General features: G+C 35.7%; 1 protein-coding gene across 9 annotated transcripts in view; it reads left to right on the top strand.

Annotated features, from left to right (window-relative positions):
- ADGRB3 (adhesion G protein-coupled receptor B3) overlaps window positions 1-27,894 on the top strand; it is a 472,618-nt gene that overhangs the window by 424,137 nt on the left and 20,587 nt on the right. For 5 of the 9 annotated variants that reach the window (XM_061358586.1, XM_061358587.1, XM_061358590.1 and 2 more), the window contains 10 exons: window positions 6,449-6,599; window positions 7,165-7,234; window positions 12,107-12,173; window positions 14,373-14,458; window positions 17,909-18,007; window positions 18,337-18,508; window positions 22,837-22,932; window positions 24,336-24,375; window positions 26,557-27,200; window positions 27,359-27,472. In XM_061358586.1, coding sequence (XP_061214570.1) covers window positions 6,449-6,599; window positions 7,165-7,234; window positions 12,107-12,173; window positions 14,373-14,458; window positions 17,909-18,007; window positions 18,337-18,508; window positions 22,837-22,932; window positions 24,336-24,375; window positions 26,557-27,200; window positions 27,359-27,472 — 1,539 coding nt within the window. The remainder of the gene's footprint in view (window positions 1-6,448; window positions 6,600-7,164; window positions 7,235-12,106; window positions 12,174-14,372; window positions 14,459-17,908; window positions 18,008-18,336; window positions 18,509-22,836; window positions 22,933-24,335; window positions 24,376-26,556; window positions 27,201-27,358; window positions 27,473-27,894) is intronic. The other 4 variants (XM_061358593.1, XM_061358589.1, XM_061358592.1 and 1 more) reach the window with 2 other exon arrangements.

Genomic DNA, 27,894 nt, shown 5'->3' with positions numbered 1-27,894 from the left:
TGTGAATGCAGTTGTTTCATTGTTATATCTCTTCAAAGCTGCCAAAAACATTCTTAATTTAAAACAGCACACTGCACATTCAATATTTTTAAATGAAACCAATATGGAATTTTCAGAGTCTAAAAACTGTTCCTGAAAGAGCAACTGTCCTGAAAACCAAAGTGTAACAACATATGTGAAGCTTGTTTATTATTTATCTATAATCTCCAACTTAATTTGCATTGTTCCCGAGTAAATAGGATTGTTTTTGACAGCCCAGTAGAAATACTGACAGCCAGCATGAGTTCTTTTTTTTTTTTACTGTCACAGACAGTTACAGAGATTTTTCAGGACAAATTTCACTTTCATCAATACCAACATTCACACTGCACCTTCAGTTCTGCTTCTATAATACTGTTACACTCAGTGATGTACAAGAACATTCTTAAGAGCATCAGTTCTTCAATGGTTTTCAAAGACCAGGTTAATTTTGCTTCCCCATCAATTCAAAAAACAAATCTATATTTCATCCATGAATCTGTATTTTGTCCATCTTTAAATAAGAAAACTTTCAGACTGTTTGCAAAACTCACAAAACTATTTTTATAGAGTAATTTTTCAGGATAACATCACCTTCAACTTAATTTTTTAATTGACATTCCTCAATAGGTCAGTAATAAAGAAGTTGTTTTAAGAAAGCATGCCAGTGATTTCTCCTTTTTCACCTGAACTGAGCATGACCACTTTATACCCAAAAGGACGGATTTTTCAGGAAAACAAAACAAAACAAACCCAACCCCCAAAAACAAACAAACAAACAAACAACCAAACAAAAAACCCAACAAAACAACAACAAATACAAGAGAAACAAGGGAAGGCTGGTAGCTGGCACAGTGAAACATCACTATTACAGCACAGTGAGAGCAATTTGAGATCAATTAGTGAGGAAGTTGGAAAATTTGTATTTAAACTGATTTTATGCTTCAGAGTTGCAAAGCACTTCTTATTTTCATTTATGTCTGCCTGAAAACCTGCTGTTCTGAGCTTCATAAACTTCACAACACATTCATGTGAGGACATAGGCTATTTTGTCCTGACAGACTTGACATTTATCTTGTTTAAAGGGTTTAACTTCAAAGCCAACAGAATAAACTGATAGTGTGAAGTAGGCCATATTCACTTATCAGAAAAATATTCAATACTTTGTAAACATTTAAAACACTTAGGATAAGAAGCAAAGTCACAAGCCTCGGCTCATGCACCTTTCATCCCTTATTCTGTATCTATAACACTTAATATAAAGCCCGCTTAAATTAATGGAAGTCTTTCTGCAAGCTTTTGAATTAATCCTGTAAATGATTAGAGGATTCTATTCCTTCATTTCCTGCCTGCCCAGAAAAATATACATGGTCACAGCTTTCCTTGCCACATTTTGCAGTCAAAGAAATTAAATTGCTTCTGAGTAACCTGTTCCATAGTATTGCTGTGCTGAATTCATTTGCTTGAATATAACCTAGCAATAACAATCCAAACCATGAGGAAGACTAAAATGAGTGTGAGTATAACTGTATAAAAACTGTCCTCATTTTTTTCAGGCTTTTCAATTTAGAGTAGGCAAGCCACCAAGAAAGCAATTCTGAGTTAGCATATTACAAACCTGCACATTGCACTGACAAATTCCAGAGAATCCTGTAAGCAGCACAGAATGAATTTTATTGTCTCATATGTTAGCAATAGCTGAGCATATTATGAATTATCCAGCTGGACTACTTGCCTCTATCCCAATCAGTAATCTAAAAGAGCCACATATATTTCTATAGCCCTGAGGCAAATTAGCACAACATGGCTTGCATCTACTACAACCAGCACAGGAGGACAGTTGTATGCAGGCTGACCATAAGGCATGGTTCCTGGCCCAGGCTGTGTTTCAATTCATGCATGGCCTGGGACAGGAGAGCATTTTTTGGCCCATGTCAGTACTGTGCCAAGGAATTCACTATCAATTTAACAGCATGGATCACATGCCAGTGCATAAAGGATGCTTTTACTGTTACAAGCATAGACAGATTCTGCCATGCAAATGCAAGGAAGGTTTGTATATACAGCAAGCAACTTTCATTAATTCTTTTCCATCCCCAAAAATGAGCAGCCTATCCGTTCACATCTACTTGATAGAATGATTTTGTACTGTGTGCATTATAAAGTCTAGAGAAGAACACTGGCTAGCAGAGGAATTAGTTTGGATAAAAACTATCAGGTTTCTATTGACATAACTGAGGGGTGCTGAAGTACAACTAGGCAGTATCAAATTTAAATGCAGAAGTTATGGATATGAGTGATAAAGGTGAAAATTATCAAAGAAGAACTTTGAAGAAAAGTAACTGCAAAGAGTAGAAGCTATGAAGAAGGCTTCATATACTCTTCGTGAATCAGATTATGAGCAGCACCTCTGTTGCTGGACTCTGAATCAGGGGAAAAGATGGGAGATATTCTGACTGATCTTCCTAAGTAAATGTCAATAAAAATTGTGAATGCTTTACCCAAAGAGAGGCAATTTTTAAAAATACCTTTGAGGTAAATGTTGGAAAAAGAGGAGCAGGAATTGAATTTGTCAGTAAAGCATCTAGAGAATCTTTAAGTAAAAATAAGAAGAGAGATATTTAAAGTGTGTCTGGAAAATGCAAATGCAGGGAAAACTTACAGTTTAAAGTATATTTTTTCTTTCATTCCTGCTTGAAGCATTGCACTGAGATCACTGATGTTATACTGTCAGATAAGAGGACACTCCAGAAGGGAAGACAATATATGACAGATAAATCAACCTTAAATTGAAACAGCTGAACAAATTATACTGCACCGTGAAACCAGGCACACGTTGTGGCCCCAAAGTTTAACAACTGTTGTGATAATTAAAACGTGCTAAAAAAAAACACCAAAACCCAACAACAACAACAACAACAAAACAAACAACAACAAAAACCCACCAAAACCTCAAAACTTGATACTATGTCTTCCTGTGGCACTGCGGTGCTGTTGATGATGTAGAGACTTCATGAGACTGTAGTTGTAAACTAAACCAAAGAAACTGCTGAAACAACAGTTATTTACAGCCAGCTTATAAGCTATTTATCAGAACTTAGAAAGGCATCTTGCTTGTTGTAAGCAAACAATAAAATTGAGTGTCCTTAGTTACTGTTCATTACTTTTGTGGGACAGATAACATTGCTACTTAAAACCCACTGCTGTTGCACTAAAAAATTGGCTTGCTCTAAAAATCCAAGTAAAGGGTACCATTCACATTGTACTGCTTACAGAGTCCTGCAATATAGTAATTAACTGTGTATATCTCTTCACATAAGTGCCCGTGAAGTCAAATGCTAATTATTTGGGGCTATCATGTCAGATCAGAACACAATGTAATGACCAACGACCAGATGCTCCAAAACCTGATAAATTTTTGAGATTTCATTTATGACCTACTTTTTGTAGACCATGCAAATGGACAAATGTTCTCTATATCGTTTATCATAATTACATTAAAAACATTAATCACTAGGTTAGGTAGCTTTGAATTTCTGCTGTTCTTTACATTTCTCAGCTATTCTTCAGTACTCTTATTTGGAGTTTCATTCTGAGAAGAATGAAAGAAGAAAATAATTTGATACCTGATGTGTGCTCTTGCATTCAATAGTATATTGTTTATTAAAAAGGGATGGCTGGTCTTAGATATTCAAGGTAGTGAAACACTTGTATTCAATTAAAGCTACACTTGTACTCAATTAAAGCTCATGAAATTATGCATACTGAAGACAGAAAAGCTCCCTTTCCCTACTTGCAATTAGAATTAAATATGGGGAGCTGAGAATAACAGCAGTGGGAGGAAGAGGTTAGAGTAGCTGAGTTGAACCCAGGACAGTTAATTGCAGAAGCTTGAAGAAATAGTGAATAAATTAGGTTGTTAAAATTCATTTGTTTCAAGTTGACAGATGCTTGGCACAGGTAATTAATTCATTGTGTTTTAATAATTTAGAATTAGAAAAAAATAAGCAACACCTTCTCCTAAAGCAATGGGGAAGATGTGTACCACTGTTGGTGCAGACAGGTTGACACACTGCAGCTTTCTCTGAGTAATAGGAACCAAAGTTTTAGTGACGTTGCTGCATGTGCATCAAGGTAAGGGGATGTGGTGGTCCCTTGGCAACAGAGAAGTGGAAATGGAGAAAGAGAGACTGGAGTAGTCCATGACCTGGTGAGAAAGAAAAAAATGCTAGTAATGTTCTGAAAATTATGGCTCCCTGGCTAGAGATACTCAATGCCCCATTTAATAACTGCTTTTGGTGCAAATAAGTTTGTTCCTATTTAGAAATAGACTTCCCAGATATAGCATTTTCCCAGACAAAAAAAAAACAACACAACATTGTTCATTCATTGAATGGAAGAATACAGAATTGTGCAAAAGCAGATTTCCAGGGAAGATATTGTTCAGCTGTGCTGAGCCCATGGCTATACCTGGGATAGGAAACTTTCATTTGCCATGACTGCTTCTCTGGCTGGGGAAGGAGTGAGGCTGACTTCAAGCACTGTCTTCACATGATTCTGTCATCATGATCCCACAGTGGTTGCTAGCTGATACTTTGAGGCTGATTTGCATCTTTCTGACAGTATATGATGAAAGTATGCTGTTGTATCAGTGACACAGACTTACCATTTGTGTCCACTGAAAAGCCCTTTCTGCCATTTAGAATAATTATAATCAGCAGCCATATATTTCAGCTAGAGCACAGATCACTTCTAATAAAACTTGCTTCTGTCTTCTCATTTGGTGATCAAAATGATCATTAATATTTTTATCACAGTTCTTTCTTCCACAACAGCCATGTCCACATTTGCCCCAGATTATCATCATCTATCTTTCTTTCAATACAGGGAATAAATTATGAACCAAATCCTACAGTCTATACTCAGTCAGCCAAAAGTTAGCAATGTTTTCACCAAAATTTCAGGATTTGTTTGTATTTGCAGTATTTATGAGGAAAATGGTATATTCACCTTTTTTTTTCCCCCAGTGTTTTATGTGTTTTACATATGCATTTTCTCCCTAAAAGATTCTGTATTATTTCTCAAAAGTTACTTTATTGTAAAATTCTTGTTTCTACAGGACATGCTTGCTTTTGCAGAAACATTGATAGGAAAGCAAATTAAACTTGCATAGTGGGAATTCATAACATATGAGCCAGCTAGCAAATGAAAGGACATTTCTATATTTCCTATTATATTTATTGTGTAGTTCACTGCATAGCTTTCCTTTTAAATAAGTCTTTTTCATATCCAGGAAATACTGCTATCAGTCACACACAGGAGTGATTTTATGAATCCACATACTTTAGGAACATATTCCTCCCAGATTTCTGGATATACCAGCCTTGATTCAACAATGTATATATGCAAGTGTCTACATATAATTATATATCTATATATATCATTTTCTTCCTAAATAATTTGCTGAACTGGGATCTGAGTAAAAAAAAACCCAAACCTTTTATTATATGTGTGGAAGATACCTATTAGATGTCTGCTTTTTACAACTACAATCTTAGATTGTTAATATTGGCTGTATGGGTTTATTTTGTTGTTGTTTCTTTTTTTACCTTGATGTAATTTTGACTCTTAGAATTGTGATAGGGATAAATTGTGACTAGGTTATTCTCAAAATTACTGTTGTGGTTTTGGTTCCGGAGTACAATGCATACTGCATTTTATAGCCCAAGAGCCTGTAACTGGTATTTTAAGCAACACAGTAGAGGGTAGATCACAATTTACACCAGGATGCTCATTTATATAAGCTACAATGTTAAGTTTAATTAAGGGCTACAGTGACGAAAGAAAGCCAAAGGCATGTGCTCAAAGTACTTTTCAGATGACAAAGGACTAACACCCACAAAAATTATACCCAGGGTAATTGTTAAGGTTCTGATATTAAACCTAACTAAAAACATCTCAGGCAGCATATTCCAATAGGTTAATATTCTATAAGATTTAAATTTAAAAATAAAATAAACCAAACTTCATATATTCTCTAAAATCCAGATTTACAGTCAGGATCTTTCAGCGTTGAGGGAAAGAAAATATAACTGGCTCTGTGAGACTTTATAATTAGTAACTTTGTAACTTGCTTACCACAATAGCTTTATGATGATCCCTGGTCAAAGTAAATGTGCAGAGAAAAATCTGGTGTCATATTTTATTTTGTGTTCTTTGTCCCTGCTCAGCACACAGTCAAAACCTCTTCTGCTTAATCCCCATCAGCATCTTTTTTTCTTTCTCTCTCTCTTTGTGGCCACCGCATCATGAAGGGGGAGTTGATGCTAAGGATAAAGGTCAAGATGATAGAATATGACAACTCTTTGAATTGAAATGAGAAATGAGTGTCCCTAAGTATTCAGCGTGAGTTTCTCTTTGCTCCCTACAGGGCATCTGCACCACAACCACCGCATTTTTACACTTCTTCTTCTTAGCTTCATTCTGTTGGGTTTTGACAGAAGCGTGGCAGTCATATATGGCTGTTACCGGGAAAATTAGGACACGGCTCATAAGGAAACGTTTCTTGTGCCTTGGATGGGGTAAGTCCATAAAATTACTTCCCTCAGAATCATTGGGATGAAACCTTTAATGTAGCAACAATGTCAAGAATATCATAATTTTTTTTTAGTGAACCCGAAAGATAGTAGAGAGCACGTTGCTGAAAAAAAAACTAGGTTAGGACCCTTTCTACCTTACCTCAAGCTCAAGTTATGCTGGTGTGTATTTTAGCTTTATTTTTTATAATATGCTTTAACAAAAATTTAGAATTTTTTTACCAAAGTGGTGTAATATCAAAAAATCAAAATAAAACAAGAAAAAACATTCACTGAATATTCATGAAGCCTCTTCCTGGTTCACTTTAAGACCTGTCAAATGTGCCAGTTCTTTAGGTACATCAAAGTGGTATACCGTGGGTAGAAAACAGTGTCCTTCTCCCTGCCAGTGCTTCAGGAAAACAAACCTTGCAATAGCACTATACTCCATTAAATGATTCATTCCATGGAAAATTGGCCATTTTGCATTAGCGTGCCCTGTCATTTTTTGTCCAGGCGTATTTTGCTTAGCATTTAATGGTTATTACTGTTTTGTTTGGGTTTTTTTCAGGTTTACCAGCATTAGTGGTTGCAATATCAATAGGCTTTACCAAGACAAAAGGATATGGAACAGCCCACTAGTAAGTCAATCTGAAATGATAAATTGTTCTTAATTAACAAGATTGTCATACCCATCAGGAATTACATACAATAGTCTAAAGGCCCTACAGGTATGTAGTCACACTTGGAACTGTCCTAAGAGTCACTGAGTGGTCCACAGAAGAACAATGAAAAAGACATATGTCAGTCTTGGACAGAGCTCATCAATGCACCAGGGATCCTGGATTTCTTGCAAGGTTTTGCAGTAGCAAGCCGTTTAGAAACAGTGAGGATTTGGTCCACTTAGACACCTGACATTTAAATACATTTACCAGAGAAAATGTTAAATATTGTGGCTTGCTTTTGCCAGCACCTAAATGTGACTAAAACTGAATTGGCAAGAGTCTCTTTGGCACCCAGGTTTCTGCCCACCAAGCACATACCTCAGTTTCAGTGCCCCTGAACTGCTTGGAGCCAAAGCCCTGCAGAAATCTCAAAATAGCTCTGCCATCCATCCCCTCTCTCCCAGAGTGCCTGATGCAGCCTATTTCCTGGACTGGGCTGTACTTGAAGGGCAGCAAGGAAGAGATTGGTGTATTTCTTTATATTTATTCTTTATTCTATTCTTTATTTATAGTCAGTATTTAGTTATCTGACTGGTTCCAGTGCACATTTAGGACTCTGGAAATTTCACTCCTCAATGAAGCTCCATTTGGTTGTCTTCTGCTGAAGGAGCTTGGGCTGAGCCTCCTTCCTGCCAGCAGAGCACTTCAAGCACAGTTATGTATGCAAAAGTGTGCTCCCTTCAGTCATCCTGTTTGGAGCTCTCCTCACGTTGCTTAAGAAATTAAGCATGCATCTGTACAGAAAGAGAGGAAATATGACTCTGTAGCCTGGTAATGAGGGTATTCATCAGAGATGTGGATGAGTTAGGTCAAGTCCTTGCTTCAATGAATATTTAATTATTCTCCTTAGTATCATCACTCAGTGAGATCAGGATTCCCTCTCTCTACCCTGTGTCCCCCAGTCTTGGCACATGGTAAGGGAGGCTTCAAGCCCTCACTCCAGCTCTGTATGGGTGAGGATTCAAAATTGAATATCCTCCTGAATACTCTAACCACTGAGCTCTTTAGTTTTAAATTGTGACAGCATGCATCTTGAATTTTTTTAATGAGGAATGGATTACCTAATTGACATGTTTAACTTGCATGTATAGCTGGCAATTAGTGAAACAATGGTCTTAGCTGTCTTTTGGGAATGATATTGAGGATCTGCTCCTCCTGAACATTTTTTCTAGCTAATATGTGCTCATGTTGCTGGCTTTTTAATTATTTAGTCCCTGAACCAGGACTGGAGAGCCATTTAGGCTGTGAGAATTACAAATCACAAGATTACAATATCCAGACCCCACTGGGAATGTAGCTCTGTCCTTTGAAGGATCAATCCCGTTGCATTTACTCTACTAAAATTATTCATGTATGACTACTTGCTTTACGTAGTTTTGCTTCCTACTTTCTTTCTCAGTTGAATGCATTTTTAAAAGAGGATATACTGAAATATTCAGGCAAGCAACAAATCTTTCATTAAGGGTAACCTGGAAAGTAAAAAAGAGCAGGTGTCTGTACATATAACAGCTCATCTCCCGGTACTCAAATTCAGCTGACACAGTACAAAAGAAAGTGTACAAGGGACAAACAGAACCACAATGCAGCTTTCTCATCTTGTTTGCAAATACATTTTCTTGGCATTTGACATTTGAATTGTATAAGGAAAACAGGGAATGCGGGAAAGGGAGATTCTTCCTCCATCAGCAGCTGATGTACTGTTATACTCCAGTCGGCAGCAAAGAATTATGCCCCACAATAACTATTGGGCAGTATAAAAGCAGAGCTCCTGTCCTGCTCATTCTCCCTTAACTAAAGCACTTGTTTGAGGTTTTTAAAAGCTTACGCTATATTTGGCCTGTTTGGCTGCAACCAATTACACACATGTTGTCATCAGAAATGGGTCCTGTTGCAAATTATTCCTGGTCTGTAAGATACTATTTTTGAAAATGATGCTTTCAAATGGAAGAAATTAAAAGTGAAAATGAAGGCATTTATTCCAATCCCATAGTCCTACACATGAAGAGCTTGAAAAAATGGGAGAAGGCCCAAGGATCTTCAAAGCAGATCTTAGTTTCATGTAGTATATATATGACTGATGGGGGTGGCATAAATTGTTCACACTCAAACCAGTTCTGTGATCAGCAGTCTCTGATCTCTGTCTTTATCTTTCAGTCTTTTTATCTTTATCTAGCCCTAATCATTAAACAATTATGTAACTGTGCATTTAAAAATACATATGAAATACATTTCACACAGTCACTTGTACTGATATAAATACAGAAGCTGAAGGAGCTTTCATAAAAAGGGTAAAAAAATGACAGTGACAAGTTTTTATATATTTCAGGATATCTGAAAAAGATTTGTGCATCTGAAAGTTTGTCCCAAGTATCTCTGTGAGTCTAATAAATATTGTTGCTACCTCTCTGCAGACAAGCAGATATGAAAGCAATACTACCATAAGTTACAGTTAATAAACCTGTGTGACAGACTGTCATTTACAGAAAGTGCTATATACTAATAAGCAATGCAGCTAACTTACAGGAATTCATTATACCAGAAAAAAATAAAATTCTGGCATAGTCATGTTCTCATAAGAAAAGGAACCAATCTCCTGAAGAGCATCAAACAACTTGCAGGATCGCAGGATACAGGAGCAAGTCTGCAGATACTTCATCACTCAGCAGAATTTTACAACCATGTAACATGGTCCCATAAAACCTCCAGTGGATGCTTTTAATACTCATCAATTTATATGGCTTTTTGCTATGTGGGGATCAGGGAGAAAGAAGACAGAACAGGAAAATAAAATAAAAACACCTATAAAGATAGGAAAAATTGCTATCAGAGCAAAGAAAAAGAAAAGAAGAGCAAAAAGTAAAACTTTGACAATTTACTTGCTGCACAAGAAGGCACCTGAAAATCTGTCTTCAGAAATTCTTCAACTGAAAAAGATTGGGAAAAAGCACATTTCAGAGTCTTCAACTAGCAGATATTGAATACATTGCAATAATAACATTACAGGTTGTTGAAAATCCAAACTGTTGAAAACTCAGATTGTGTGAATAAAAGAGGAAAACTACATTTTTTCACAGCTTTGCCTCTACATGGAAGCCACTCTTTTTAACAGCCATTTTATTGAGGCCATGAGAAAAGAAATGGTCTTAAATTTTTTTTGTAGTAGAAACTGCTTTTATTAAAAAAAACCCCACCAACAACAACAATAACAAAAAAGAAAACCCAACAAAAAAAACAAACCAAGTAGCTAACTTATTGACCCTTTATTCAGCACAGGTAACTGAAATTATGTTACAAATACAATACATCAACAATTTTTATGAACTGATATTTCTTTCTCCCAGTAAACATGAAAATTTTTCTTACATGAATTAGTTACACAGAGTGGTCATCTTCATTAGGTTTAAAAGTTTATACTGGTAGGAAAATGCTCTTTGAATAGATTTTCCCCCTCTCAGAAGCTCACAATAAATAACCTAGCTTTTGGCAAAATAGCAAGAGAAATTGCAGGAAATTTTGAAAGCATTTTTCTTTGACATTACAAAATACATTGAGCATTACTGCTGTATCTGGTTTTTGAGGTAGGATGTAGGGTAGCCTGACATGTGTTACCGTTTTAACAGTGAAGAAGATAGGAATTATTTGCATCAATTCATCATTCCAGAACTGAGCACAGGTGCAGTTGGATCCCTGTGGCAGATGTCACATGTCTTCAGTGCAATGGGAAACACTTCTATTCTTTGCAGTCAGAATTCCAGCCCTAACACCCATTAATATTATGATGTGTGTGCATTTAATTTCTTTGGTTTTCAAAAGTATAAAAAACAGTACTGGAAAATAAGATTTGTATAATTCTGATGTGAATGTTTCTGGAAGCGAGATCCAAGTAAATTATTTGAATGCATATACTTGAGCTTTCTTATATGTAGGTGTGACCATGCATTCAAATAAACATGCAGTTCTTTGAATGTGTAATCACTGGAAAAATAGCGCAGCTGCATTTACTTCAGTGTCTGAAGCTCCTGATATTTTGCAGATATGGAAAGCTTTACATCATGGTGTATCAAATATTTAGCATCTGATTCTGTAAGAGCTCTGTTTGGAAATCTGATGTTTTTCAGTGAAAGCCCTGATGCAATATGACAAACTGCACGACTAGTAGATCACAAGAAAATACAGTTTTCAGATGGTTTAAAATATACATTGACATTGTTTACAAAATATTCCAGAGAATACAGAACAGTTAAATCATATATGATTTTTCTTTAATGGGAATATTATCTGTAAGGCATGGTTCTAATTGCAGTTACTAAAGGATACATGAGACTATCTGTAGAAGCCTGGTTTTTTCTGAAGTTCTATGTTACAGGTACTTGAGCTTTCATTGCTTTAAGTACAGTATTCTCAGACATCGTAAGCTGAAAATGTTTCTAGATACCTACCTGGCAAATGCTGTGCAGTTAACTCATCATACATGGTTAGAGGAAATTCCACAGAGATTTGCAAACTTATTTTCTATTGTGTTCTTAATGCATTTTAGGCATTTCAGTATATGTATAATTCATATTAAAACTTTTGAAACATTAGCAGTTGGTAATGGAAAAATTTCCAACTCTCTACATCATCATCTCAACAAAGTAATTTTTTTTGTGTGTGTGCCCATATAAATCCCAAAATGTAGAATTGAACATACACCAAGAATCTCATGCTGTAGTAGTTACTAATGCTTTCTTGGCAATGCATTATACTTATTTGTAATTTGTGTTAGTTCTTCTCTAATGTTCTTTCCAGCTGCTGGCTGTCTCTTGAAGGAGGGCTACTTTATGCTTTCGTTGGACCTGCAGCTGCTGTTGTCTTGGTAAACATTAATATAATTTCCAGTATTTTCATATCAAATGTGGAATGTGCTATTTAAATTAAGAAAAGTTTTGCTATAAGAAGCATTATTTTTTGCTGTAAATACAAAGATCAGCACTTTTAAACATACTTTCAGTATTTTAAATGCATGATTCTTTTAACTGTATTGCTTCTTTATGCCAGTTATCTCTCCATGTTTACGCAGTAAGCTGTGAAAGAATAATGTACTGATTAGTGGCACAGAAAGCAAGCATCAGTGAGTTATTATCAGTAGCATCTATGCAATTGTCACTGCCTTGTGAAGTTCAGTGGCAGTCTTGATAGAGTGCTGCTTGACAGTGTATTACTGTGCCAGCAAAAGCAACAGAAGGAGTGGAACCAGCCAACAAGTTCTCCATGGCTACTGCTTTTGAAGGGAAAGAAAACATCATAGCTGGGAAATTTTATTAATTTTTGTATTAATCTTCCACATCTCTAGAATTGCATTTAAGTGTAGGATTCACTTTGCCTAATTGTAGGTATCTGCAATGCAGATTTCTGCATGTAAGCTAGTTATACCAGCTGTATTTCATTGTCAGTAGAGAAAAATATGCACTTTTAGTGCTCAAACCATCAGAAGTCTTTCGGGTGCCTGCTTCAGGGTAAGATGAATTGCACTCTACATGTGCCATCAGCTACCAGTCATCTGCTCTGCAGTCTTCATATGGATTTTTTACAATAATTTGTTTGCCATTTTTCCCTTACAGATTTTGAATCTAATTCTTTTCACTCCACCACTTTTATACTAGAATAGCTCTATCAACACCACTTAGTTCTGATTTTCCCTTGCAGAAGGGAATAGGTCTTAGGAGTCATCAAAGATATAGGCATTTAGCTACATAAATTTTCCTGAAATGGATGTTTACTACTCCCATAGAGTTTGTCTCATCATTGCCTGGAGTCAAGCCAGGATCCTTTTGTACAACTCACAGTCCCTATCATGATAGAGGAGCAAAAGATGTTTACAAAAAAGCCAGTCATCATTTTCACATGGAACTGTATGTTCTCTGTGTAATTGGCAAGCTTTGTTCAAAGACATTTGAAGTTCACAGTTGCATTTTGCCCTACCATTAGCTGGTAGCTGTGGAAGGAGCTGTTCCATGCAACCACTTAAGCCTAAGTGTACAAAGCAAAAGAATTATATAACATCAGCTGAAAAATGCAAATGCTGAAAATAGAGGGTAAGAAAAGCTGGAAAAGAGTTGGCAGGACAGACTGGCAACAATTAGGTATTTTGGCACAGGTACTGAAAAATCTGTTTGAAAGAAAGATTACCCTTTGCTAATAAAAAAAAAAAAGAAAAAAGAAGGAAAAGGAATATTTATTTAATAGGTTCAAAACCTGGTATGACCTCTTTGCATGGTCATGCAGAGACAGGTTCGTAGAGTTCAGCTCAGTAATACAAATGGATAATAACAATCATTACGTTGTCCATTAAATGCCGTTGCTATGTCCAGTAAGTGCCAAAGTCTGACTTCTGGAACACTTGGTGTTTTTTCGTTTAGGTTAAGTCTTCAACCCATGTGTGTGATCATGACACCATTTACTTTAATGGAGCTAAACAGACTTAGCCCATCTTGTCCACAAGAAAAAAAAAAAAAAAAAAAAAGAAAAGGAAACTATTGCAAAACAAGGCTCAGGACCCGCATTTTGGTCAATAGCATAGGTAGTGACTCACAGAAGGGAGATATGGAAAACCACAGGCTGGTTCTGCATAAGTGGGAACACCCACATGGTCCATAAGTGCTTAAAAAGGAACATCGTTACAATCATCGTGTTCTGACCAGCTCTTCCCTGTGTGCACAGCTTGAACGCACTGGTTTTCCTTGAGTAGTATATACAGTTGCAATTAAAGCTGAGGCAATATTAAAGATGCATTACTTAAGCTTCTGAGTAGCAGACATGTACATATATAACTTGATATATATAAGGCATAATTCAAGATTCAAAAACAAACCTGTTGCAGTGTGTGTATTTGTTACTCATTTGAGAATATGGCATTTGTTGTGCTCAGGGATGGTGTTACACAGTTTCTGAAGGAACACTTGAATATGTATCAGGAGGCATTTTGCAGGCGTTTAAGTGCCTTTTGCTGACGAAACAGGATAAAACATTTTCTTTCAGGCCCTGAAAAATCAACGGTTTGTTGTTTGTTTTACAGGTCAACATGGTGATTGGCATTTTGGTATTTAATAAACTTGTTTCCAGAGATGGAATCCTAGATAAAAAGCTTAAACACAGAGCGGGGTAAGCAAAAGCCAGGTTATTTTAAGGCATATTAAAACTGTACCACCAATTTTCAATTATGGATATTCACCAAAAGTGCTTTTGATTGTGCTTTGAACTTTTATATCAGTGTAACAGTGTGTCTAACAGATTCCATTCATTGCAAAAGCTGCTGTTGCATTATCCTGAGAGAATGCAACTAAACACACTAAAGATAATAAAACACAAGTACAACAGTATTAAGTTAACAAGAATGAAGATTTAACAAGTCTGAGTGAAGATTTCAAAAAACTGTGATATATGTAACGCTGCAGTTAGCAAGAGTTTTATGAACTGTGTGTACTGGAGGAACTGATTATTTTGTCTAGCTGTCAAATGTAATTATTGTGGTGGGAAATGTTAGTCATTTGTGTAAACTGTTATAAAATGGTTTACAACAGTATATTCCTTGCTGAGGTCAATGTTATTCTGCCATTCTGACTATGCAAAGAATTTGCTGTTGTTCTTGCATTCCTATCTACATAGCTGTATTTTCTCAATTAGTGTAATAGAATATCAAAGTAAAAACCCTCATGTTTTAAAGCTAAAAAAGAAAAAGGGTAAATGGGAATTCTGTGTTATTGATTATTTACTTACATTAACATTCAAATTCTGTTTGTTATCATGAGAAGAAAGGATTGTGACAGTGGTGGTATCAGAAAATGGTTTTCAGTGGATTACAATGATATGAAGAAATGAAGCAGCAAACCTAGATTCATTCCATATCGCAAAAAAATATTTCACAAATATATCATCACCTTCTTAGTGCACATGAGAATATATTTAAACCTTGAGTAATATTTTTTGCAGCTACATGTTCTATTACTGTCTTTTGGGCCAGCTTGTAGTATAACACCACCATTATCTGCATTTCTAATTAGGATAAGCAATGGCATCTTCATTTTACTGTGTATTAATGCTATGGGTAAATTTATTACAGGTTCACTTTGAATTATTTTACAATTTCCCTAACAGCAGCATTCCTAATAAGTTCAATTCATTGGTTAGATGAGCAAATTTATGAACAATACTTCAGCTGGTGTGATTTGCATTTAATATTAATTCAATTAAATCTTTCAGGTTTTTAGCTCTTTCACCATCATTCTGACAAATTTGTACCAAAACTTTTCATTTTGTTTCTTCTCTTTTCCTTCTTTTGCATTAAAAAACATTAATTTCTGAACTTTGTCTGCATTGCTCCACCAACACTGTTACCTGTGTTATAACACTGATGAAATCTAGAATATTATAAATCTACTCAAAGTATTTCAAGAAAAGTAATAACTTAGAAATCACAACTTCAAATTCACATTTGGTCTAATTCCAGTGATTTTAAGAGTTGGAGCAGCCACAGACTTGGCTTTGTACATTTTCTAAGGATATCCAAGCTTAGATTTAGCTCCATCTTTTTTTTTTTTTTCCTCAGCTACTCAATTGTAGGGTATAGAAATCTATTTGCTTATATTATACCTTCCTGATGAAATAAATAACTTGCTTTCTAACTGCACAACTTAGCAAAGAGGTATTTTATTTTAAAATAAATGGATAAAGAGCTATAAATTATTCTGTCAGAAGCAATCCAGCTATTCTGGAAGGCATGTAGATACCCTAATGAGAAACAATCTTAACTTTTGTGATAGTATAAGATGGTGGCTTGGCAACAGCATTCCTTGATACTACTTGCCATATGATGGGTCTTGAGTCATTCTTTGGGGCATAGAAGTTGGTACAGCATTTGATCTGTAGAAAAGGGATTGTCACCCATTTCTCAAGTATCTCTTGCCAGCCATGCTCAGGAAGGCAACTTCATTCTTTCTGGCAAACATTGGACTTAACACCTGTCAAAAGTTCAGTCAAAAGTTCAGCTGTAGGAGTCATTTATGTGGGATTTAAAGCAGTGAATGGGGCAAAATACACTAAGTCCATATGACTCTTACCACCTTAAATAAACATATGAAGAATCAACAAGTGGAAAAAAGAGGTGTTGTTTTCATATATCTCAATCATTATCCTGACATAAGAGGTAGCACACATATATGCCCAGACAGAAATATTATTTTTGGTTTATATACACATCAACTTCTATTATTATTTGCAAGATGCAAAACAGATCTATAGAAGTAAGAAGAGTAGTCTATTCTGATAATGTTGAAGTATTGCCGAGCAAAGATAGTGTTTCCTCAAGCTTAGCTAAGCTCACCCAAGACATTTTTCTATTTCATTCATTAATGTAGATCTTTAATTGATGTAAACTGTTGTGGATTCACTGAGTTCTTTTTCCACCCCACAATCACCTTATACAAAGTCATGGTTCTCACTGTTTTATTATGGAAAAAAAATGCATTTTAATAGAAAATATACTGCACTTCTTTTGTGTAAAGTCATCATTTGGTTTATCAAAATGGAAACCTCTGGAGTTCAATGTTGTTTTGAGCAGTATGTTAAGAATCTTGTGAATGCTGGGTTTGGCAATAAAAAGGAGTTCCGCTGGTTGAAATAACTGGGAAAAAGCTGAAGTGTTACCTACCTACACCATGTTGACCACTTGCCAGCTGGGAATAGGTAAAGCACCCTTCCTTGTCACATCACAGCTATGGTTATTCCTTGTTCTGACAGCAGAAAGAGAATGAAGAACAAAAGTCCTTATTTAGTCAGCTCAAGAAGTTGAATGCATGCTGTATATAAAAGAAAATTCAAATTTTAGGTTTTGCCCCTTAACTCTTCTGACAGGTGCCGAGGTACAATTGTTCATATAAAATGCTTTGAGCTTAATGCTTGTGTACTGTGTTTTATTAAAATGCAAAACAGGTCACCCTTTTTTCAGTAGCAACTGATACTTATGAGATTCCATACATTTCAAGCCCTGTATTCAGACCTTCATATGGCATGAATAAAATCACTCCAGATGTTAGTGGGCCATTCAGATTGCTAGTACAAATCTGACTATACAGTACGCCTACACTGATTTGCTGCTTGAATAAAATTTTGAGGTTTCTTTCCCTATTAATGTTTTGTAATTGTGCATACTTCATACTCCCCCTTTAAGTGTCCTACACTCCTTTTCAAGTTTGGATACAACAGACTTCTAACAGGTCTGAATAGAGGGATTTCACTTGTGTGTCTATCCTATCACGTGCTTATGTTTACTTCAGTGTACTGAGCAGTTTTGATCACTGGACATCTGGGGCCTTTTTACTTAAATGGAAAAAAATAGAGACTGCATGAAATGAAGCCCCATAGCATTAACATTTAAAGGTAACAATAATGTAAAGTACAAAGTACAGTTTTGCAACAACATAGAGCATTCATCCTTAATACATCTACTTACTTTTTCTGCATGACAACATATTTAAAAGCTAAATTTCAGTAGCAACGTTTTTTGGTGACAATTCAATATTTTGTTCTTTTTGTGGGTGTTCTGTTTGTTTGCAGTCAGATGAGTGAGCCTCATAGCGGTTTGACGCTCAAATGTGCCAAGTGTGGAGTAGTTTCAACAACAGCTTTGTCAGCCACCACCGCCAGTAATGCCATGTTAGTCCTGATCATTTACATCTTCCTGTTAAAAACTTATACAGTGCATGTGAGACAATACTTTGATGATAACTGTATTTGATAACACTGTATAGAGTGCTGAGCATATTTAAATATTTTTTAACAAAAAAAAAAGAAATTATAACTGTGTTTATTAACTGAATACAGGATATTCTTTAGAACATAAAGTACGACACTGTTACATTCTTGTTTGTGATTTTCAAGTTAAATTGATAAAGTGCCATCCTTAAATATGTTTTATTCTAATAGTGATCTTTGAATCATTTTTTTTTACATTACAATGCTGCTTTTCTCTTTTTTTTCAATAGGGCATCCCTTTGGAGTTCGTGTGTGGTGTTACCACTTCTAGCTCTGACTTGGATGTCTGCAGTTCTGGCCATGACAGACAAAAGATCAATATTATTTCAGATACTTTTTGCAGTATTTGATTCATTACAAGGCTTTGTTATTGTCATGGTCCATTGTATTCTCCGAAGGGAGGTGAGGAATTGCTTCCCAGTTTTCTAAAGGGCTGTGCTCCTGTAAATCTCTCAACTGCTCTTTAGTATCATATACAGCTTGCTCTGTGAAAATATATTTCATAGAAAGAGAAAAGTATTTTGTGTTGAGATGTAGAGGAGCAAGTGAAAGAGAGGGGAAAGAGCAGATAATTCCAGTCTCAGAATGTCAGTTTCAGTATAAAATGTACCCACTTGATTAAAGGTGGCTTTTAATGAATCCCAGGTTCAGGCTTTCACAATATTGTGTATATAGGTGAATGCCTACACCCTTATTGAAATAGGTTTGAGAGCCATAACACATCAGCTTTGCTGGCAGATCTGTGGTAGTGGGATTGTCAAAAACGAACAGGTGAAGCCAGAGTGGAGAGCACAAAGTATTTCGCATTAGCCATTTATCAACATTAGAATATTTACAACACTGGTAAAACAAATTGCATGATTCCCTATGATTGGCAGGAGTTATTAAAAAACATTTCTGGACTAAAAAAACAAGAAGGTGTTTCAAGAAAAGTTTATTGTCAACATTGTGTGATCAAAACACTTGAGAAACTAATCAAGGTACATTTTTCTATATGGGAAAATAAAATGAATAAAAGGTAGTTTAAGAACAGCAAATAAGAAAAAACTGATGTGCTTGAAACAGCTTTTGTTTCAGAAGTCTGTATGGTCTGCTCTTCTATGGACTAGTTTGCAGCAGCAAAAACATAATTGTTTACTGCAGCAAGTTTCTACACAGAAAAAGACATAGCTCCAGTTATAACAGTCTGGCTCTAAAGAGTATGGTTTTCTAGCTCCAGAGACCTTTTGTTGAGTAGAAGCCAAGGTAGTAACCATCATGCACACTATGCAATTCAGCCTTTGCACTTCACAGGACACCTCCTTAATGAAAGAATAGTCTGTTGCTTTCAGTTTCCTGCAAAAGCATTTAGCTCTGACAGTGCTTTTCAGGGAAATCCTGCCAACGTATTTGTCGCTCTTGATGACAGCTACAAAGTTATCTCAGTTATAGCCTATAGCACTGATCTAATATTTATAGCATGGCAGCACAGGCAAAACAATAATCCTGTCAGGAGAAAAAATATGAGGTGGGGTATATCACCATAAAATTCAAACAAAGAAGAGGACAACCCTGCTTTATTATGCTTTTATAGTCGTTACATTACAAAAAGACACAGACTTTCACAATTATATACATAAAACTCCTGGTTTTCCTCTTAGTTATATTGGTATAATCATAAATGTTAGAAACATTTATTATTCTCTCTAGGATGCTATATCAAAGATTTTCTGTGACAAGGAAGCCAGGGACATTCACTGAGTAAGAGATGCAACTAGTAAGACATTCAACTAGAAGGGTTGTGTTGTGTCTATTTCTGCCCTCCAGCCATTCAGGTTCTTTTGGAAAGACGTCCAATCTTTCTATACTTGCATCTCCTAAATTCTGTGACAAATGTAAAAAAAATATAATACTTCTTAATCATGAGACCTTACAGACCATCTGGAAATTAGGACAGAAAAATGCAAAATAAGAGTTAGGTATTTTTGCTTTATGTTGCCTTCTTAGCCTAGAGAGCCAAGTATTTTTTTTCCCTCTCCTTGCTTTTTACATACGTAATTAAGCATTCAAAGATGGTAAGGTATGTGTCGCAGTACGGAGAATGACAGGAGAGGTTAGCATTGAAGCTTCCTGATCAGAGTAAAATGGTTTGCCTGACCTGCTTGAGCATGAGATGCTCTAAAACTAATTTTAATCACTCTGAGTAACTCCTGTTAATGCTGGCAATGGGAGGAACCCACATGCATTTTCTTCTTTTGCTGTGCTCTGCTGACTAGAGAACATTTGTGTTAAATGCATTGTTGGCATCTAAAGCCCACATTTCTGTATTACAAGAGAAAAAATAGAGTACATGAGTACGGAGAGGGTAAGTTATAAAAGCTTGAGGTTGGTTACTGTTGCTAAGGAAACTACTTCCCTGGTAATCACACGTTCATCACATCTCTCTCTCCTGCTCTTCCTGGCTCTAAGAAAATCTTTTAACTTGATGTTAAAAGGCAGGAGGGAAAAACAAGCTTCTCTTTCAAAGTAAAATGTAAAGACAGCACAGTCTTTACATAAACAAGGTTGAACAAGCAGCTTAGCAAAATCAGCTGGTATTTAGGAAGTTCAACCTTTTTGTTTCTGACTTGTGTGAGGACACCTAGAAGTTGCAGCATATGTCAATATGATCGATACAGCTACACTTGACATTCTGTTAACATGTTAAAATCATCTGTTTGCACTTTAGAGACATTGTAAGAAACATGCACATTTAAGAATATCCTAAAATCAAAATTCACTGCTTTAATATAGAATATAGTGAAAGTAGGACATGAGATTCTTGAGATCTCTGAAGTGATCAGAACTAGGGAGGCTTCATGAACATGGAGTGCCAAACATATGGAGGCCCACTGCACACAGTATGTTCTGAAGTAATAATGCTTTGGGGTCAAGCATCATGAGACTTACAGTGATATTCAACACATCTGGGAATGCTATGGAGGGAGGGATATATTTTTTTTTTAATCAAATCACTGTGCCAGTGCTTCTCTGATAGCATAAAACTCTGAAGTGTGACCTGACTTCAGCACTGACAAAGTACAAGAAGACTTAGATTAAATTTGTAGCAACTGGGAGATGCCAAATTAAATTAACCTCAAACATGTGGAAAAACACAGCAAGAGTAGTGCCTAAAATCAGAATCTGAGTCATGATACAGGCCAAGCACACTTTACATTACCACATTTGGGAAGACTTGGTGTTTTGAAATCAGCGCATTCTCACCTTGCTTCATTCTTCTTCCTGCTCTATATTAGTCTTCCTCAACCTGCAATAGCCACTTATCACGACTGCAGAGCATTCCTACTCATTTAAGGGTTGAGCACGTTAAAATAATGGTTTCTAATTACTTGTTTTCTATTTATTTTGTTTTCCCTTCTGTGAAAGCTCTTAGCAGCTTGCAGTAGAATACGATGTATTGAAAGGGGACAGCTTTTCACCAGCAACAATTAATGATTTATCCTTTTCTGCTGTTCACAAAATGTCCATGAGTAGAATACAAATTTCTTCCTTTTAATTATTCTGAATAAGATAACAAATATTTTCTACAGATAAAGAATGGAATGTAGATTTTTGTAGGCACTTTATTGAAAGTACTTTCATATTCAAACAAGAAATGATACTTATTTGTTTTGATTGGAGGTCACCCAACCATATTCCTCTTTTCCAAATCACATCTTGTAAGTCAGGTTTCTAATAGGCATACTTGCATTTCTAAAAAAAAAAAAAAAACAAAAAAAAACCCACCTTTCCATTTCAGAAGGTGCCTTGCTGTCCTTTCTGTGGTATGTGTGAGAAAGCAGCAAAATATGTTTGCATTCTCCTGTCAGCAAACAGGAACTGAACTTTCTTTTGAATGTGCCTCTACGTTGAATCACATCCTTCTGACAAAAGTATTACAATTTCTTTAAACATGCATTCTGCCCAAAATCAAAGTAAAAATAGACTTTTCTATGAAAAGATAATTCCTCAAATATACCTGTGTTTTAGGGACAAGTCTTCAAATGTACTTTATGGATCATACTTGTAAACAGCAGTTTCTGCAAAGTTCTTTTTTTTTTTCAGTTTTAAGAAACCAGACTGTGTGGAAACAGCCCACTTTTCTTCTTGTTGTGATCACATTGAAGATATTTACCTGATTTGAAGACTTTTACTCTTTGAAGAGATGAATGAGATTCCTTATACGTGGAATTATAGAAATCTTGATTGGAATCAGTAACATCTTTCAAATTGACTTATTCTTTAAAGTATAACTAGGAAGCACTATGTATCTGATTATAGTAACTACTAAGAACTGTCTTTTAAGAATCTTACATTTATTAAGCAGAAGATATATTTTATTTTTCAATGGTTAAGAGTATATCTACCAATTCTACTATCAGACCTGTGCCAAACTGAATGAGAAGACAAATACTATCACTCAAGACAGATTTGATTCTAGTACCAGATCATCACTGACTACTAGTTAATTCTGTCCCCAGGCAAATCTAATTCTGTGGTCTAATGTGATAGACTGACAGATTTTGCACCAGCCACAAAATATAGGAAATGTATGAACTGGCAGGAATAGGCATTTATGTTTATTGCTTCTGCTTTATTAAATATGCCAAAGAAAAGTCATGCATTGCATTCCATAAATTTTAATTTATTCTTTAACAGGAGTAGAGTGTGTGATGTTGCACAAGAATCAGTATAAGATATTGTTTTCACAGGTTCAAGATGCATTTAGATGTCGACTGAGAAATTGCCAGGATCCAATCAATGCAGATTCTTCAAGTTCTTTTCCTAATGGACACGCTCAAATCATGGTTAGCTTTTATTTCTTCTTTGACTATTAATTTAATGTTCCGATGCAAAAGAAAAAAATGGTGTTGTACGTGGCAAACACATAGAATACGATGCACAGTATGCACAGCTTAAATATTAACACCATTTTTAAGCATAAGTCTGTTTAGGTCATTATCTGCTTGCTTTAGTCTCTTAGCAAGTTTTAAATTAGTGGTGTGATCATTTAGTGGAGGACAGAGAATTCCACACTGTTCTTTATGGCAAAAAGTTGTTACATAAGAAAATGAGAAAGTAATCTAAATTTATCATGACTTTTTCTAATATCGATGCAAAGAGAACTGATGGATTTCAGAGTTTTCCGTTCATTAGGCCTGGAAAAATGTTCCTCTCAAACTAAGTCAGGAAAGGAAAAAGTGGTAGAAATTCTAGAGAGGCAATCTATTTAGTGGCTTAAATTAAGGAGATGATAGTGAATGGCTCAGTATGCCAATTTGGATTTACTAATATTGTTAAGTAGTATACCAAGACAACGCATTGGTTCCTTCAATTTCAGTGACAGCTTTTCATTGACTATAATGGGGTCAGGATCAGGCCCTAAAAAATGCAAGTGTCAGCAGGAAGATGCCCTTCCAAAATGATGACACAAAAAGAACCTACTGTTTGGGCTTCACAAGGAGGAAAGAGATCAGTTTTATTAAACATTTTTCATGTAATAAACATATTGTGGAAATAAAAATATCGTTAAGAATTACTTGAATTCTATAATATGATAAACAGTTTTGTTTCACTGGGAAAAGTGTGCTTGGATTTTCAGCTGTTAAAAAAAAAAATTCTTAGATCTTATAATTAATTTTTTGTCCAATAAAATAAACAGTAGCTGTTTTCAGAGAGTACAAGGTTTATGTGATTACATTAGTAGCAAGGGTGGACAGAATGTTGCATAACAAATAACCACTTCATAGCAAATTAATCAAGTTTCAGACAGGGTGGACTAATTGGATTGCACTTATTCACAGTAATTTGTATTGCAGACTATTTTCCATACTTCTTTTTATAAAATCACTATGAAAACCTTCCTGAAAGATGGTCCTTCAATGAGATATAGAAGTTACTCTTCCATATACATAAAAATGTATACACTGTATCGTTTTATTAAAATTATATACTCTACTTCCACCTATTTTATTTTATTTTTTCTGGTCAGGCAGCATACTTTGAAAACCACCCACTTATACTTTAGGAAACTTTGTAAAGCTCTGCTGTTGTAAAACAATACACTTCACCTTCCCAGCAACAAGAAACCACTTTTAAGAGACTATGACTCTGTAAGTAGGACATTTTGGAAGTGCTAGTTGGCAAAAAGATATTGTGGTTTAGTTTTCAGTTAATAATGGTTGACCTGTTCCATTGTCTCTTGTTACAGACCGATTTTGAAAAGGACGTGGACATTGCTTGTCGGTCAGGTAAGAACATCAAGAGAGCATTTAGCCAGCACAAAGAAGTCTTGTATTAGTTCCTTGTGAAGTAAAAACTAGAAAAATATCAGGGCTTAACTGTTTACAACACATATTTATAAATGTAAAGAGAAAAGTGATACTACTGTATAAATACATTTATTTAATTTTGTTACAAAAGCCTTTTAGAGTTCAGCAGCTGGGGAGTAATTATCTATTGAAGGCAAATGGAAAAATGATCAGTCTTAACACAAAAAACTTTCCTTGCTCTGCTACACAAGCTAATGTGAAACCATCATTTTGCTATTAAAAAAAAAAAAGTGTATATATATATAGTGTATGTATCTTAACAGCTATGTCTATAAAGGATGCATCGATTGGTGTTAGTTTTTAAAAGGGTAAGTTTTTTAACACTTGAAGTGAAATCAACAGTAGCTTAAGCAACAGGGTATCAGGGAAATTAAATTTGATTCCACTTTACTGGAACAAGTTGGGGACCTTTAAGACATGTCAGTAGTGTAATCTTTACTTAGTCAGCTATGTCTGTTTCCACATACCTTAAATAACATTTTTTAAACAATTTATTTTCCAACCTTGCTTACATAAACTACAAGACAAAATAAATTACCATTTCAACCATAAAGAAATTTTTTTAAGTCTAGGAGATATTCCCAAGGAAGAGTTTTTCCTAGGGATGCAATCCTACCTAGACACACTCATTTTTGAATGAAGAGAGAAAGAAAGAGAGGGTGGCCCTCTCCATAGGGTGAGTCTGGGCAGAGGCTGATCTGCACCACCTGCCTGAAGCACGCTGTCTCTCTTCACTGGCTATATGAGGAGCCAAGAAGGCTGAACTCATTAAGGTAAAGTTTGGATTTCCAGTCACCCACATTTAAAAAACTGCCATTTCAGTTTCTTGAAATATAATAATAGCTCTTCCATATAGATTAGTTTTAATATGCACATGTATTTTGAAGGGACCACGGTAGTGCATTGCAACTCTATTACATGTCTGTCATCATCCAAAGCAAGTGCAAATCCAGCATTGGTCCATGTAGCTCCTTACCTTTGCCAACATGGCCTTGCAGTAGGGAGAGCCTTGCCAAGGGCATCCTTAGGGGAATGGACTTGAATGCAGTTAGGATCAGGCTTTACTAGATAAACATTTAATCTTGGTTTCTTTTAGTAAAAGATTTAAGAACAGATCACTTAAGTGTCTTAACAAGTGTGATTGGAAACAATGGAGCAGCCACACTGAAGTCAGGTATTTGCACTCTGTTGTTTAAAGGCAAATTGTTCTTTTCATAATGGAAACATGAGAGGCAGTTTTTTGTGAGGTAGGAGAGTGGGAAGCCTCATGAGCTTCTTGATACAGAATATGGCACTAAGCTGACAGGTACCGGGGGATCTGGATCATTACATCCCTTAGGCTGCCAAAAGGGATGTAAATGTAAAACCAATGATACTTCAAGTTGTCTTACTGTCTCAGCCCATGAGCTGGATTTTATTGCACAAACTAGCTCTGGTATGAATTAAAATATTTTCAACTGGAACAAAAAAGTCCTTGCAATTTTTTCCCAATATAGTTGCTTGTTTTGTCACTTTTATTAAAAAAAAAAAATAACACAGAATAATTTTAAAAGTCATTAAAAAGAAACATTTAGGAGCTCAGAAACACATATTCATGGTTATAATGTTATGGTAGGCCATTACAGTGGATCGACAAAATTATTCTGCCTTACAATCTGTTTGACATTTTGGAGGAGGTTATGTGGAGTTAATAATGGCAGTATAGATGTCATAGTTTTTTGGTTTTATTTTTTTAATCCTTAATTGGGTTCCACATGGTAGGATTTTGTTTGAGCTGTAGGTCACCTAAGATCTATATAAGGCAGTAGGAATAAATCAAGGAGTGCTTTTAACTTATATAAATTATGGAGGCTTAGTCAGAGATCTGTCAGTTATACTGTGTAGATTAAGAGATGTTGATCTAAAAAAACCAAAACAAAAAGACAACAAAACCAAACCTTCCAATAACAATGTTTATGGAATAAAAGTTATTAAATGGACAGAAAAAGAGTTTAAGGAATTGCACTGGTACAGAGAGCACTGCTAAATAAAGCCACAAGAAAAAGTAGTGTTAGGCAGACATGGTGTCATGTTGTAATAATTTTGTTCTCTGACCCACAGTTCTGCATAAAGACATTGGACCTTGCAGAGCAGCAACTATAACAGGAACACTTTCTAGAATTTCACTAAATGATGAAGAGGAGGAGAAGGGACCAAACCCTGAAGGAATGAGCTATTCTACCTTGCCTGGAAACATTATCTCCAAAGTCATCATCCAGCAACCAACAGGTCTTCATATGCCTATGAGTATGAGTGAACTGGCCAATCAGTGCCTGAAAAAAGACAACAGTGAGTTGCGGAGGACTGTGTATTTATGCACTGATGATAATTTGAGAGGTGCAGATATGGATATAGTCCATCCTCAAGAACGCATGATAGAAAGTGACTATATAGTCATGCCCCGAGGCTCAGTAAATACCCAGCCATCACTGAAAGATGAGAGCAAAATGAATATAGGCATGGATACACTGCCTCATGAAAGGCTGTTGCACTACAAAGTTAATCCAGAGTTCAATATGAATCCTTCTGTAATGGACCAATTTAATATCAATTTAGACCAGCACCTTCCTACCCAAGAACATATGCAGAATTTACCATTTGAGCCCCGCACAGCAGTGAAGAATTTCATTGCCTCTGAGCTAGATGATACTACAGGATTATCAAGAAGTGAAACTGGATCCACAATATCAATGAGCTCCTTAGAGGTCAGTGGTGCATAAGCAAATTGCATGCTCCGTCGTTCTAGTTATTCAATGAGACAATAAATTGTGTCTTTTGTCTAAGGGATGAAGCTAATGTTTTAATTCAGTATAAATTATTGTTTGGGATCATACACTGCTGTTCCTATTTCTCTTATTATCAGAAGTGTTTATACCTAGAAAACAAGATTAAATTTTCCGAGCCAGTCTGTAGGAAACTCTATAGTCCTGGAGATTTAACATTCCACACGACTGCAAAGGATTTCGTGACCTACCAGGTAAAGTTCACTGGAAAATACTGTGTTGCTATGAGAAGAAAAACTATTTCTGCAAGATACAATTGATAATCACTGACCCTACCTGCAAGCACATGCAGTTGAAAATATTTACTATTTTATTGCTGACAATCATATCTCTCTCAGATATGATAGGTCTGATTCTGCTCTCACTCATGTAAATATTGGATTTTTCCAGCCAATAGTTTACCATTTACTGATTAAATATTGTTTGCATGTGTGTGAAGGCATTGGTACAACTGATGTGTGCAATAGGTACAAGTGGACTTCATATCCTAGATTCTAGTCAGATTGTAAAAGTGAACGGGAAACTTTGAAAGGGATTCAGTTCATTATTACAATCTCTCTGTAGGATTTGAACACTATAAAAGTGAAAACAATTCATATTGTTTCTTCAGACCTAA

The sequence above is a fragment of the Neopsephotus bourkii genome, unplaced genomic scaffold (genome assembly GCF_033783945.1).
Source record: "Neopsephotus bourkii isolate Nb327-2 ecotype Australia unplaced genomic scaffold, CSIRO-AGI_Nbou_v1 NB_947, whole genome shotgun sequence".
NCBI lineage: Eukaryota > Metazoa > Chordata > Aves > Psittaciformes > Psittacidae > Neopsephotus > Neopsephotus bourkii.
Note: the sequence above shows the minus strand (reverse complement) of the source record. Positions and strands in the feature narration are given on the sequence as shown.